General features: G+C 46.3%; 2 protein-coding genes and 1 long non-coding RNA gene across 4 annotated transcripts; 1 reads left to right on the top strand and 2 right to left on the bottom strand.

Moving 5' to 3' along the window:
- Nucleotides 1-419: 419 nt before the first annotated feature.
- On the bottom strand, nucleotides 420-11534 carry CCDC125 (coiled-coil domain containing 125). Of its 2 annotated transcripts, XM_085043138.1 has the most exons (13): nucleotides 11329-11534; nucleotides 10703-11082; nucleotides 9562-9620; nucleotides 8883-8969; nucleotides 7940-8017; nucleotides 7171-7256; nucleotides 4966-5048; nucleotides 4302-4417; nucleotides 3704-3811; nucleotides 2505-2676; nucleotides 1216-1349; nucleotides 886-1116; nucleotides 420-648 (listed from the first exon to the last, which is right to left on the bottom strand). In XM_085043138.1, exons 2-13 carry the CDS (start codon nucleotides 10974-10976, stop codon nucleotides 472-474), a joined length of 1605 nt encoding a protein of 534 aa, XP_084899264.1. In that variant the 5' UTR covers nucleotides 10977-11082; nucleotides 11329-11534; the 3' UTR covers nucleotides 420-471. The 2 variants fall into 2 exon arrangements, with proteins under 2 accessions (XP_084899264.1, XP_084899263.1); XM_085043137.1 differs by lacking the exon at nucleotides 11329-11534 and having other exon boundaries at nucleotides 10703-11229.
- LOC146424194 (uncharacterized) lies at nucleotides 561-1995 on the top strand. Its single transcript, XR_014846973.1, has 2 exons — nucleotides 561-648; nucleotides 886-1995. It is a non-coding gene; the product is annotated as an uncharacterized LOC146424194 (long non-coding RNA).
- A 277-nt stretch (nucleotides 11535-11811) lies between the features above and the next one.
- AK6 (adenylate kinase 6) lies at nucleotides 11812-14789 on the bottom strand. Its single transcript, XM_085043139.1, has 5 exons — nucleotides 14661-14789; nucleotides 13929-14021; nucleotides 13321-13379; nucleotides 13091-13236; nucleotides 11812-12968 (listed from the first exon to the last, which is right to left on the bottom strand). The coding sequence occupies exons 1-5, from the start codon at nucleotides 14686-14688 to the stop codon at nucleotides 12779-12781; spliced, it is 516 nt and encodes a 171-aa protein (XP_084899265.1). The 5' UTR covers nucleotides 14689-14789; the 3' UTR covers nucleotides 11812-12778.
- Nucleotides 14790-14872: the final 83 nt, after the last annotated feature.

Here is a 14872-nt window from a genome sequence, read left to right as displayed (position 1 = left end):
CGTGGCCAGTAGGAGGGGGCGGGACCCCTGTGTGATTGACAGGCACACATCACCCCCCACATTGTTCCGCGCCCCACCGGCAGGGGGCGCTCCTCCTGTCCGGGTCTCGTGACGTCACAACTCTCCCCGCTATGATGTCACTCTTGCTGCCAGCCCCGCCCCCCAGGCCCTGCTCCCTGCCTGTCCTGATGACATCACACTCCCCGCGGTGACATCACTCCTGCTCCATCAGCCCGGCCCTTGCCTGCTCTCATGACCTCACACACACAGTGACGTCATTCTCTCTCCGTCACGGCACGCCGTGCGCTCAGGCAGCCAGCAGCGGCCTCCCGGTGGAACCGACCAGAGCTGCCCTGTGGCCCCAGCGGTGGCCCTGTGCCCTCCGCACCCCTCAGCGACGCAACCACAGCACCACTCTGGCGTTTCCGGAGGTGTTCCTTCTTTATAAAGCCAAGCAGCCCCCGCACGCCGCTACAGCGAGAGCTCCCACATCCCCTCAGCCAGCCCGCCCTGCCCGCGGCCATCCGCCAGGGCTGAGGGCCACGAGTGCCACCGGCGGAGCCCTGCGGCCGCGGCTGCTGCTGGGCGGGGCACGGCGGGGAGGTGTTCTCCAGACAGAGCCATTCCTGCACGGGGCACGGCAGGGAGGTGTTCTCCGGACGGAGCCATTCCTGCATGGGGCACAGCAGGGAGGTGTTCTCCAGACGGAGCCATTCCTGCATGGGGCACAGCAGGGAGGTGTTCTTCAGCCAGAGCCATTCCTGCATGGGGCACGGCAGCGAGGAGGTGTTCTCTGGCCATTGCTGGGGCTGTTCCTGCGCGGGGCACGGCAGGGAGGTGTTCTCCAGACGGAGCCATTCCTGCACGGGGCACAGCAGGGAGGAGGTGCTCTCCGGCCACACTCAGGCCTGTTCCTCCGCAGGGCAGGGCAGGAGCACGGCTCGGGGCAGGCAGGCAGTGGCTCTCGGTGTCAGGGCCACTCTGGGCTCCCAGCACACACCTCCCCGCTGCATTTCCCCCGTCCTGCCCCAGCGTGGCCTCCCTGGTCTCGGCGGCCCGAGCCAGCATGTAGCTGACCTTGCGCTGGTGCGCCAGAGCCTCCTCCTTGTCGTTCACCTGCGCGGGGAAAGGGAAGGGAAGGAGGCCATCTGTCAGTTCAGGGTGTGCCAACCCACGCCAATGCACGTGCTATGAAGAGCTGAACCAAATACTGACCAGATCTATCAACATCCTCAGGATGTCGTGGGGATTGTCCAGCTCCTCAACCCTCCTGCAGTCCCCGTCTGACGAGAGCAGGCTGGACAGCTTCTGCCCCAGATTGTTTTTTTTCCCTTGTAACTTGACACGCTCTAAGGAGAAGAGAAGTACATCAACTGCAGAATTGCTTAGGACGGGAACAAGGACTTTGAGACAAAACGGGCACAGTAAAACTGTGAATTATCTCATCAAGAAGGGCAATGCAAGCTGCAGCTTCTCCCACTGCAAGCGACACAGCAGGCTCCTGCCAAGCAGCACCACTCCTGCTATCACACAAAGGCTATACAGACCTGCCACATGGACAAACAGAAAATAAGATTATTTTTGCTCTATGGAAAATACACTTTTGACACTCTAGTTAAACAATAACTCATGGTAATTTGTTTTTAAATAGTAAGTAGCCTGAAAAAAGATTCATTGACATAGGCCATCTAAAAGTTTGTAAGATTTCTAGAAACAGTGAACTACATTAAAATTATGGAACATATGTACCAGGTAAGAGAGCCTGAAAGCAATGTCAGTATAGAGGAAACAGCTAGTCAAGGAAACAGCTAATCAAGGTTATGCTGTTGTAGTGCTACATCCCAGGAGCTCCCAAGGAAGCAGGAAGACACTCCAAACTTCTAAGCCTGGCAGCTCCTGGTCAGTGGTCAAAAAAATAGATCTAGTCATTCCCAAAGTCTGCAAGGGTTTTGACCATGATATAAGCACTTCAATACTTCTCTTTATCCCTTTTTTTTTAATAAATAGATTATTAGAATCATTCCTACTTTACAGATTAGAGTTCTTCCTCTTTTACAGAGGGCTTTTAACTCTGTATTAGTATAAGAACAGTAATAAACACAAATGCTGATGCACACGCATGATAAAAAGCTAAAAATGTTTAAGGAAAAACAGAAAAAAAAAAAGCCTATGTAGTATGCCAGTGAATCACGGAATGGCCTGGATTAGAAGGGACCTTAAAGCTCATCTTGTTCCACAACTTGCACTAGACCAGGTTGCTCAACACCCCATCTGGAGCTGAAAAAATGCCAAAAATATATTTTTTTGCATTTCTCCGCCTTTCCCAACTCTTACATAGAGCTCATTTAAAAACCCTAAACAGCACAAACATTGCTGATGGCATTAAAAGGGCCAGATGTCAGCTTTCCTCAGCTGCTGTCCTTTAACAGGCACAGGGAGAGGTGCTCAGGACTCATGCTTCCTCCTTTTCCAGCCAACCCCCAACACGCCGATTACCCAGTTACCAGTGCCCTTCGGACGTCTCCAGTTGGCAAATTTAGTTCCCTTCTTCGTGTTTATCACTTCTGCCAGCCTCAGGGCCTGGTCCTTCCTCTGCATCAGCTGCTGCTCAAACGCAATTCTGAAGGCATCTGCCATGATATACGCTTCATCCTTACTCTTTTTCAGATTTTCAATCTGGTTTTAATACAGGGCAAATTTAACATGTGTTAGGCAAACTGGAAGCAAAAGCAGATTTAAAATGTATATTAAAAATGTATATGAAGACACTGACACTGACAGCTTGTAAGTAAATAGTAGGAACCAAAGGGTTTTCCTGACATGTAAAGAAACGTATTTTGAAATGTGTATTAAAGTCCTTACTCTTCACTGTCTGCACATGCTCACACCACCAGCCACCTGCACAATCATCTCTATGTATTTGTTTATGTCTGCACATGCAGAAGAGCTTGAGGAGGGCAGTAATGTCCTGTAACACAGGACAGGGCCAGGAGCAGAAGGAGTACGAGACTGGAATCCATATCAGGGATTATAATGGAGAGGCCAGGACTTATTTTTAAAACCAGTAAGGTACTTGGAACTTCTGCAGAAGGATCACAAGGATGGTTTCCACATTTGCAGAGTCAAGTACAAATTAGAACAAAAAACTCTAAAGCCACACAATTTCACTAAATTGAAAAAAACCAGGAGCTTGAAATTCATGTTACTGATTTATGCATGAGATAAATACGTATTTTCCAGCAAGATCAGCTTGCTGGCCTAGCTGGATGAGTGTGCTGTGGGTGCTGGTGGTGCCAACCCAAGGGAGGGGTGAAATGCACTGATAGGAAGGAAGGAAAAGGTTCAGTGCCAGTCCACGTGCACACTGTGCACATTCATGGAGTGCATACACTTAGGGTGTATTTTCTTTTTTTAGATTAAAAAAATCTTTTTTTCAATTAAAAAATATGGGAAGAAGGAAAAAGAATGCAAAAAATTTTGTTTTGTTTTTAACTAGTAAAGCAGGGTAGATGTAATTACATTTTTTTCTGCCAGTAAAGTTAGGGCATTACAAGCATCACAAACAAACTTTACACCATTTCTGGGATCGATTCTGGTTGTGAAACACCTGAGTTTGTGTCAGCAGTGGTTGAGTGTTTCTGGCTTTGTTTGGACTGGAGCAGGAGCACCCCCTCCTTGTCCCCACCCAGCCAGCCCTCCTTACCTCCTGCCTGAGACTGAGGAGCTGCTTTCGAGCGAGAGCTGCCACTTTAGCACAGGGACAAGGCTGTCCCTCAGCAGCACTGCAGCTGCAGGCTCCGAGCACCGCCAGCTTGGAACACAAAACAAACACAGGTAAGGATCTGCTTACGGAAATGCCAGCAAAAAAAATCCTGAAACTACACAGGGAGCATCAGTCGGCTGGAGCAAGGTGGAGAGGTGCAGGTGATTGCCTCTGACTCACGATGAGAGGTGTGTTTTTCAGGCAAAACCTGACAGCTGGGTGTGCCACGCCCTGCAGAGCTCACTGGGGTATTACTGAGCTCAGTAAAGCACGAGAAAGCAGGGTTTAAGGGCTAGGAAGAAGAAAAATAAGAATCATGGCTTGTGAAAAGTAGCTTGACTCTTCTCTCTGATCTTTCTTTGCAAGGTGGACCATTAAGAAGAAAACTGATTAACAAGCATGCAAAGGCATATTCTAATTAGCTAAAAACAGGTCCAAAATAAGGGACATGTAATGAGCAATGAATCTTCTCTATGTATTTTGAACACAGACATAGCTTTGAAGCAGCCACTTTGAAAAATACGTGAGCAATACTTACTTCAAGACCTGTAAAATCAGTAATGTCACTTTTGTTCAATGACATGTTCTCCTGAACAACCTTCTGTTGTTTCACATCTAGCATTGCAAGGAATTCCGAGCACTGCTGGTTCAAAACTATAAAATAAAACAAGGAAAGAGATGACAAGAATCTGCCGTTCTGGTTTCTTCATTTTTGAGTTCAACTACATCCAACTGAAGCAGTTTTATAATTCAAGCATCAGTTCGGGAACACGATGAGAGTGTAGAAGTAGAAACTTGTACCCCAGTTGTTTTTCCTTCTGTGTTCTTCCAGAAGTAATGACCCACTTAGAGAGACACCATTTCCTGTATTGCTCTGCCTCAGGACTGAGTGCTCATCTCTTTGTACACTTGTAAGTCAGGCAGCTGCTCATTTAGAACAGCACAACATTGGGGAAATAATGATTTAAGTCAGCCATTTTAAAGCTTTCTGGAAGGCAAAAATAATGGAGAGGGACTTGAGCCCTCTGGTCCAGTGTCTGCCCTAGCTGCTGTTGCCTCCTTTCCAGTTTAATTTGCAGGCTTCTGCATATCCACTAAGATCAGCTGCCAGTAACAAGAGACTGATCCCCACAGGAAGCTTCCATCATAGCTAAATCCTCAATTATTCCTGGAAAACAGAAGAATAGCTGTTGGTGGCTTACTTGCATTTTCAGCTTTAAGTGTTTTGACTTCTTCTGTCCTCAGTTTCAATGCTTCCCTAAGAGCTGCATTTTCACAGTATATCCTGCAGAAGTTAGAAAAAGGCTTTATTATATTTTTTAAATGTTTTAAATGGGCACTCAAATAATAATTAAAAAATAACCTGTAAAAACATGGTATCTAATATTTCTGCAAATTAAAATTAGGATTACTTAAAAGATGGAAGAAAAAAAATCAAAAGTGCAAGGAGTTGAATATTAGCTTTGACAAGATATTAACCATGGAGCATCATTCCAGCAGTTTTCTCACTTCTAGTATTTTTTATGGAAAAGGTGGTAATATTTTCCCACAACACCTGCACCAGTAATCTGTGTTCTATGGTTAGAGGGAATTCTGCTGGCCAGGGGCTGATCAGCAATGTGCCAGTGGTGCTGAACCAGGCCAGGGCAGCAGGGAGCAGCAGGCTCTGTGCTCACTCCAGGGTGCTCTGCCACCCCACACCAAGGGCTGCTCAAACAGCCTCACCCTGCTCCCAACACCACTCCCTCACACTTCAAACACCTCCAACTGTGCTCAAATTAATGTCTAAACAAAGACAAAACTTTTAAAAGCCTCAAAAAACCAAAACCTACGAACAAAAACCACAAAACCAACGTCCACAAACAAACTAAAAAAAAAAAAAACCAAAAAAATAAACAAACAAAAAACCCCACAAAGAAACCAAAATCCCCACAAAAACCAGAACAACAAATCAGAAAGAAACCAACAACAACAAAACCAAACAAACAAACAAAAAATTCATGTGTAAGTAGCCAGTGCCAACAGCTTTACCAAGAGATGAGTTAAAGTGCCATATTCCCATTAGAAATGCGAAGAAATTGGTAATTATGAACCTCTGAAATACTTGCTAAAAATTTGTTACTTTCTTGAAAGAACAAAACCAGTATTAGAGATGTGACAGCTCTGGTCTGTAAACCTCCTGTAGTCTGAATCCTGTTTTCAAGAACAGCTGTGCCTTTAGGTGTTGCAACCTGAGAACACACAATATGCACTGATAATGCATTTTTCCTTGAAGTATTTCCCTCTTGAACAGAACAGTGGCAATCTGATGTCCTAAATGTCAAAGCAATACAATTTATTTGGTGCATCTCCTCAGCTGTCAGTAAATACAGCCTGGTCCAAATTATTTCACTTGGGAAAAAACAATGAAAAAGGCACATTCTCCTTGTCCTGCTGTCTCAGATGTCAGAAAACGATCAGAAAAATATCAGATGTTTTGCAAAGCAGGCTGAGCCCCGTGACTTTCAGACTTCTGAAGCAATGTCTCTATTTTTCAACAGTCAACACCAGTTTTGTGGCTCCAAACTGCACAGCTACACTCCCAACCTTCTCTGTCAGGAAAGCCAGAGGGCTTTTCAAGAGGCATCCTTTGATGGATGTATCTATGGAATAATTTGTAAACTTCTGGCATATTCTTTGATTCAAAGTGGAAACATTTTAAAATAAAAATACATGCTAAATTACAACAACAGGAATAACAGTAACAAATAATGACAATAGCAACTCCTCTGATGGGCAGACTTCAGAGGTACAATTTCTACATGCAAATAAACGAGTCTGCTGGTCCTGTTTTTCAAGGTCTGTTACACATTATTAGTTTAGTGCCTCTGGCACATTCTGCTTGCCCAACCACACCTGCTGTCCACCCTGAGTGACTCTTATTTAAACACAAAACCTGTTGATCAGCCTCTCTCCAAAGCACTCTGTTTTACCTGTACTCATGCCCAGATCTACAGTGCAAGACAATAAAGAAACGATTAACCAGGAAATTATATTTCCACATGCATGCACATACCATTATTTTCTCTGCCTTGTCTACAGGTAAGGTAAATAAGGATAATCAGCCTCCAGCTGGCTAACGTCATAGGATGAAAATAAAAACTCAGCCTACCAAAGCCAGCCTACAGACATGTTAAAAAAAAAATAAACTGGGACAATGATTCTTGAAGTTCTCATTGAAAAATACAAGTGTGACTAGTGTGAAAATCAAAGTCTTCCAAAATTTGAAAGGAAATTAGGAAAAATATAAAACCCCCAAAGAACCAGAGGAAGCAAGTTTGGAACAGAAAAAAGATGACATAGAGCACTCAATGCAATTAAAAAAACTAAAACAAAAGCCCCAAGAATATACAGTGTAAGTCAAATACCTGTCATATTTCTCTGTCCACGTGTCTTCTATTTTTTTAAATCTGTCCTGATCAAATTCAATTTCCCATTGCAAAATATTTATTTCCTGTGGAAACAAAAGAGCAGCTCATTCCAGGGTTCCCATCAAAAGGAAGACGGGTGCTGGGTTTGGCAGAGATCTCAGTGACCAGTGACAATGACAATCTGTGACACTACTAATAGCAAATTTGGTGCCAGACAGCAAAGTTTCTGCATCACTGTGGATTCCAGTCTCTGCTGCAGAACTATTGCTTCTAGAGGCCTACAACAAATTCAAACCCACACTGTCACATTTTCCTGTCCCACTCCTATTATGGGGAACAGAACAATAGTAGGGGGAACAAAGCAAAAAACTCAGTTTAACAAGGCAACTCAATGCCACTTTGCTCCTTCTCCTCATCTTTCCTGTGAAAACTAGGAACATATTTCTTAGAGTCCTTGGGAAGTCTCATATGAATGACTGAGGAGTTGTGTAGCTCACTCTGAACAACTGAAACCCACAGCAAACACCAGCTGAAAGTACAGGAAGAACTCTGGTAATTTTCAGATATTATTTGTACATACTATAGCATGAGAAGGTCTAGATCAAAAGAGTGATACACTAATATTTCCCTTTCTACTAAAAAGGAACAGGAACTCTTTCACAAACGCCCTGTTTTTAATGTCAGGTTTGCACTGATTTAAATAAACAGTCTGATAACCACTTTTAATAGCCATGGGCTTCTCTGTGTGAAGGAAACACCCACTTACCTTCTCTAGAGTCCTCTTTTCTTCCTCAGTTTTCTGAAGCATTGCTTTTGTATGACTTGTGGCTTTATCAAATACTGCCTGCAAAATTAAAAGAAAACCAAACAACAAACTCCCAAAATGCAACTCTGTCAAATACTGTGATTAAATTGACTTAATTTTCAGTGCTATACCTAAAGGAGTTCACACTTGTAGTTAAACAGCAGTGTGAGAGTTACAAACACTAGCAACTTGCTTGTGAGCCCGAGAGGGTTCTGATTTCAAGTCACTAACTCACATAACAAACTTGGGTTTAAATCCCATAAACTCTGCTACTGAAAATTCAGCACCATTTAACGTGAGATCGTGGCTCATGCAGAAAATCACATCTTAATAAACACGGTTACAACAGACCCAAGCTTTCACACAGGTCTAATTTGCTGCAAACGTCTGAGGACAGAAAATGCACAGCTAGAAATGGGTTATGTAAGATAGGCTAAATCCCAGGAACTGATTTCAACAGAATTCGTTATGAAAGAGAATAAAAGCATTACAAACGATGAACAAAAGGATGACCTGACATTTAAGCCATCCTGTGCTCTAGGGCAACAGATGGAGCAGTTAACACAAAATACTAATGCTTTGCCCCAGGATTCTAAGCACTGGTAAAAGCTTTAATATAAGGGACTGGGAAAAGGCCTTAATTTTATGTTTAACAGATAAATCCTCAAGGACCCTCAAAGATAAAATTATGAGAATTGCTACAACAGTGAAGTCTTCTTAAATAACACGCTAGTCCCAGTAAATTGTAGAGCCAAGTCTGTAGGCACCTGCAGAGTCAATGATTTAAATTGCAGCTCTGGCAAGGCCTTAAAGTTTTTGAGGTTTTGATGAGGAGTAGCAGAAGATTTCCTGTGCTTTCCTTCTGTTACCACCAAGTACCAAGTGATTTCTGAACAGCTCCTACCATGCTCTGCAGAATTCTTAGGGCTTCATCTTTTCCTTCAAGCTGTCTTTGAGATGCTTCAAGCTCAACTTTCAAAATTTCAACTTCCTGAAGTAAAAAAGAAGTAGATACACTGAGTAAAGGCCTGGGTAATGCTGTTAAGATTTGACTTATACAGAAATGTAAATTTGCCCTCCTCAAAAAACAAACCTCTGTTTTACCTATATGATGTCTCTTCATGGGCTTACCTCAGATTAAAGAACACAGTGCAGATGAAATCTCTCTTTTTACAGCTGAAGTTGTTGGCTGTGATGCCAACAACTCAACACATTTAACAACAGTAAAACAAAAATGTAGGGGTAACTACCTTGCAACAAATGCAGACTAAAAATCCAAAGATTGTTTACGCTGCAGATTTTCAAGACCCAGTGGTTAATGAAAAAATAACATCTGGAAAAGTACACCACCACCTTCAATATTCTCTATATCTTTAAAATACTTTCTCTGACCCCTCAAAAAAACCACAAACAAACAAAACCCCCAGAATATAAAGTGCACCTCACACTGTGATTTCCTGCCTTAAAATGTAATGAAGCTTCCAACTACCACTTTTATTTCAAGAGCCTGGATCCTCCCAAGTCTTGCTACATTGGAAGGAAATGCAGATTTGTAGAGCAGCACCCTTGGCACTGTTACCAACCTCTAGAGCTTCCCGAAGTTGTTGCTTTAGTTCTTCATTTGACACTTCAGTATTAGATTCTGTAGGATTAATAGAAGATATTAAATTATTAAGATATTGTAATATTTTAAAAATAATTTTAAAAAGTGAGGCTTTTACCCTGAAAACAGGTAACATTCAAAGATGATTTCTCATCTTTGTGTTTTGGGGTTTTTTTTGTGTGGAGCTAATAAACTGATATAAGAAATACATAAATACAAACTTCAAAGACATTGCTTCACAGTTAAAGAAGTGAAATGGGGGAAAAACATCTGTTGCAAAGAGATATAAAGACAAATATTTTATCATTTCCTCTAAAATAAACCCAAGACAATTGCCATCTTGCTTTGAAAAAATAATTTTTTAGATTCTTTTCCGAGTGTAACTTTTCAACAACCAGACTGAACAGTAGTTAGCACTACTTAGAAGTAGGGGCAATTTTCAAGAGAGATAGCTAGCTCAGCTTACTAGAGAGAGGATAATGGGGAAATGTTTAAAGGAGAGAAGTAAGCAAGTTACACAGAAATACCTCAGTTAAAATATTAAAAATTGGCAGGAGAGCAGCTGGACTGTAATGAACAACACTGCCTGCAATTGATTGTTTTTACAGCAACACTACCTTCACAAAAGAAGAAGATGAATGCCAATGCAGGTTCTAGAAACAACTTCCTAAGGTAAGGCAATTCACAAATTTCAACTAAAGGGCAAGCAAGATTTTGAATATTTAGCCAGAAGCTTTAGATGCCATCTTTAGGAAGGCTTAAATTTACTTAAACCAGGAATCCAAGCAATTCCATTAAACTTCATGGACACATATATACCTATGTAGGTACACACACCACGAGATGCTCTTTGCTAAATGTCACTTTCAAATGCAAAAATAAAGAATTGAAAACTGAACATTTTTCAGTAGTAATGGTCAGGGCCTCAACCACTAAAAAGCAATTCTGGTAGTGATGTTCTGGGAGGAAGGTGAAGGATCCCAGCAGGCACTGGAAGCCTCTAGGGATATTGGCAAGTGGTTTCAATTAAACTTGATGACACTTGTGAAGCAGCTGAGTGGCTCCCTTCACTAACAGAATTTTTTCTCACAGTGAATAATTAACTTCCAAATTACTCTTACCACAGCTATTCTGTCGTGAGGAACTAGCAGCAGGTTTTTTGAGTGATCCATCGTAAAAACTGTTTCGTTTTGGACCAGGAAGAGCTGCAACATCACTTTCTTCCACTCCCTTTGCTGACAAGGGGGAATTACAAGCCTTTCCAGACCCCTTCCTACATCTGATTGAATAGGAATTTTGTAAGTTTTCCCCTTCATAAACACCTCCTGGTCTTCTCCCAAGTCCATTTCCCAAGTCTCCACATGTCATGTCATCATCCTCTTCTGCTTCCTCCATCTTCTCCTCGAGTATTTTCGGATTTTTGGTTGGTTTGGGTTTTTTTCCTGACTGAGGGCTCTTCACCTACCGGCGAACAGCGCCTCCCGCCACGCCAGTGTTTTATCTGGAAAAACAGGAAAGCTCCGTATTTACAGCAGCAGGGCGAGACCCGAGCGAGGAACGCGGAGCTGCCGGAGCGCGGCGGGTCGGGGCTGCCGAAACCACGGCTGCCGCCCGCGGTACAACCCCGGACACCCCCGGGACACCCCCGGGACACCCACGGGGACAGCCCTGGGACACCCCCGGGGACACACCCGCGACACGCCCGGCACACCCCCGGCCCGCAGCCCGGCCGGAGCCCCCGACCCACCTGCAGCCCGCTGCGGGCGGTGCCGGTCCCGCCCCGGGGCGGGATGGACCGAGCGCTCCGGGAGCTCCCCGGAGGCTCCTCGGAAGGAGGGGTTTGTTTATTTTTACTTTTTATTAGCGGGCCATAGTGTGCCTGCAGCCCCGTGCCCGGCACAGCTCTGACCAGCGTCCGGCTGCTCGAGGGAACTCGGCCTGAGGTTTCCAGGCGTGGTCACTTGGTCACTCCGAATGTTCTCACGGACTGGGGCTGTCCTGACACTCACAGAGCACCCTCCACTTGTTTCCTACTCCAGTCCAACCTCTTCCCGAGTTTCCACAATGCCCGAGCCCGTTTCTCCAAGGAAACTCACTATTTGTCACCATTTCGGTTTATAATATCATCAAATTGCTGATGCAGTATTGCTCTGCAAGTGCCACCAAAAAAAAAAATCCCAATAGCAAATCTGGAATAAGCATGTAACAATAACACTCTTTACAGCAGAAATTTTAAAGAAAGTTGTTTTACTATGCAAACTCATGTATAGAAAGGGTTTATAAGCAAGCACCTCCGACAGAATCTTTCACAAGGCTTACTTTGCAAGCAGCTTTTCACCACAGAAAGGTTTTCTCTTCCTTGTCCAGCCCTGCCCCCCTGGGGCCCAGGCTTTAATAGCAATTACAACAAATGGCTGACAGGCTCTTAATCGTGACCACGTTTAGGATCACTGCAGCTTTATCCTGACAAGGGATGCATCTCATGGGCAAACTTGCAGTGATGTCTACTCTCCATGACTGGGACAGGGGTTGGGGAACACAGAGAAAAAGGAAAAGCAAAGTTTATTGTTAGACACTCCACACCAGTGCAGACATAGCTCATGTTTCCTGACACATGAAGGAAACTACAAAGCTCTGTGCAATCATTTTAAAACAACCCTCTCACCATGTCACTCCTTTTCCCTGCAGAACAAAGGACCCACTCTAACCTGTACCAAACCCCCTCACTCTGCACTATCCTCACACACAAAAGGACACAGTGCAGCACAGCACGTTTCAGTCTCACAACTCAGCATCACACTAACTCCTTTCCAGGACACTCTCCCACCCTCTGGAAATCAAAAGTGCCTCAAGTGCCACCAGTTATCAGGATTTTACAGTTTTCTTGTGGGGAATTCATAGTTTGGTTTTAATTGTAAGATCCAAAGAATTCTCAGGTATTGAACACAGCTCCTGCTACTCAGGGCACCTGTGCCATCTTCATCCTTTCACTCACTTGTATCAGCTCTCCTGTTGCCTCTCCAGGGTGCTGTTTGTTACAAACCCTCACAACCTGACTACTCTGAACCGTTTTCTACTCCCCAGCCACGTTCAGCTGCAACAAAATCCAAACTCATTTATAATACAAAAACTACAAGTGTCATTTATTAAACCCTCCCTCCCAAGAAGAGATCCAGCAGTTACTGTTTCACCCAAAGTCAGTTGTTGTCCTTCATCCATTGCTCAATCCATTGCATAATTTGATCCACGTTTCTCTCCAGGTCCTCTGGAGTGTTGCTGGGTAACTGGTGTACAATTTCATTTTTATATGACAACACAGCTTCCTCATAAAGAGTCTGAAAAATCTCACACTGAATGTTATCTTGCAGCTTCTTCCCTGTGTAGCCCCTGGAGAACAAGAGACAGTGTGAGGTAGAGAGGAAAGGGAGGTAGTTTTTGGAGAAGGGGTGATTTACAGGCCAAGTGAAGTCCCAGAGCAGCATTCCCTCCTCCCTTGCCCAGTGTCACACCTGCTCTGCAGCCTGTCGTAGAGCAGGGAGTTCTCAGTGCGAAGGACAAACACGATGTGGAACCAGCGCTCGGGGAAGAAGTCACAGCCGTGGTAATCCACAATCACCCCTCCCTCGCTCATCCTGTCCTCCAGCTCATCAACCACCTGCACAAGGAGCACAGAGAGGCACGCTCACCTGGCTCCACACAGCCCAAACGCAGCGAGGATGGGCCTGGGAGCTGCACTCACCCTGTCCTCATCCAAAATGGGGCAGTCATACTCCTCATCAAAGCCTTCGTACAACTCTCCTGCAACACAGAGAACCCGTGCAAGTTTGTGGGGTAGCAGCAATTTACATAATTATGTTTGTTTCAGGACATTAATTAATTGCCTTTTCATGTAATACGTAGAATCCCAGGATGGCTTGGGTTGGAAGGGACCTTACAGCCCATCCAGTGCCACCCCTGCCCTGGCAGGGACACCTCCCACTGTCCCAGGCTGCTCCAACCCCAGTGTCCAACCTGGCCTGGAACACTTGCAGGGATCCAGGGGCAGCCACAGCTTCTCTGTCACCCTGTGCCAGGGCCTGCCCACCCTCACAGGGAACAATTCCCTCCCGATATTCCATCTAGCCCTACAGTGGCAGTTTGCAGCCATTCCCTGTGCCCTGTCCCTCCAGCCCTTGTCCCCAGTCCTCTGCAGCTCTCCTGGAGCCCCTCCAGGTACTGGCAGGGGTACTAAGGTCTCCCAGAGCCTTTTCCTGTCCCAGCCAGCAGACACACGTGCAGCTCCCAGTGCATGAGATTCCCCAGAGTGAAACGTCCCCAGTGCTCAGGGGGACTGCAGAGGTACAGCACCTTCCTTGGCCAAGTCCCCCACGTTGACATAGCTCAGCCCTGCTCTGGATGCCAGCTCCTTCCCCAGCGTGGTTTTCCCAACTCCGGGAGTGCCTGCAGAACAAACCCACAGGGAACAGTAAGGGGAGAGCCTGCAGGTGCCTCAAACACACCCACCGGGTGACCTGGAGGCTTTGGACAGCAAACAGGGGAGAGTCCGTGTGGTCAAACAGGGGGCAAAACGCTGCCGGACAAAGAGAAACGTGCGAGGGCAACACCTGGAGAGTGAAACGGGAAAACAGGGAGAGAACTCTGTGTGCAGGAATGGCACTCATACCGTGTGGCTCCCGAGGGAAATCCCCATTCATCTGGAAACCCTGAGGTAATACGAAAAGACCCAAGTTCTCATAAAGGAGTAGAACCGCAAAGCTGCCCCGGGCTGGGACCTTACACCCCAACCCAGCCGGGCTGGGGCCTCGCAGCCCAAACCACCCCGCGATGGGACGGGCCGGGCCCCAGAGCTTCAGTCAGCCCAGCAGGGACCCCGGATCACCCCGGGCTGGGAGCCCGGAGCTCGGATCACCTCAGGCCGGGCCAGGGCAAGGAGCCCAGGCCGCCAGTGAGCCCAGGCCGGAACCGCGGGCCCCGGATCACCCCGGGCCGGGACCCCACACCGCACACGGCCCCGGGCTGCGATGGGCCCGGCACCGCCCCGCCCCATCCCGGCCCATCCCGGCCCATCCCGGTGCGCACCGGTGATCAGCACGTTCGGCCGCCGCATGCCGCCCGTCGCCTTGGAGACACGTGCGCGGGGCCCTTCGCCTCCGCCGGCGCGCACCGATGGCGTCACCGCGCCGCCCGGCGCGCCGCGGACAGCTAAGGGCCGGAGGGCAGGAAGGACCCCTCGGGCCGTGTGAGGGACGCGGCCCGGTTCCGCCGCGCCCGGAGCGCCGAGAGCGCCGAGC

Source organism: Lichenostomus cassidix, chromosome Z (assembly GCF_008360975.1).
Source record: "Lichenostomus cassidix isolate B80296 chromosome Z, HeHo_3.0, whole genome shotgun sequence".
In the NCBI taxonomy this organism is placed as follows: Eukaryota; Metazoa; Chordata; class Aves; order Passeriformes; family Meliphagidae; genus Lichenostomus; species Lichenostomus cassidix.
The sequence above is the reverse complement of the archived record's forward strand: the minus strand, read 5'-3'. Positions and strand labels throughout refer to the sequence as shown.

Coding starts and splice junctions, on each gene's coding strand:
- CCDC125 (XM_085043138.1), bottom strand. CDS start 10,976: ATGGAGGAAGCAGAAGAGGATGATGACATGACATGTGGAGACTTGGGA. Junction 8,970..9,561: donor AACTTCGGGAAGCTCTAGAG/GTTGGTAACAGT, acceptor TTTTTACTTCAG/GAAGTTGAAATTTTGAAAGT. Junction 1,117..1,215: donor TGAGGATGTTGATAGATCTG/GTCAGTATTTGG, acceptor TTCCCCGCGCAG/GTGAACGACAAGGAGGAGGC.
- AK6 (XM_085043139.1), bottom strand. CDS start 14,688: ATGCGGCGGCCGAACGTGCTGATCACCG. Junction 14,022..14,660: donor GCCGAACGTGCTGATCACCG/GTGCGCACCGGG, acceptor TTTGTTCTGCAG/GCACTCCCGGAGTTGGGAAA. Junction 13,237..13,320: donor CCATTTTGGATGAGGACAGG/GTGAGTGCAGCT, acceptor CTCCTTGTGCAG/GTGGTTGATGAGCTGGAGGA.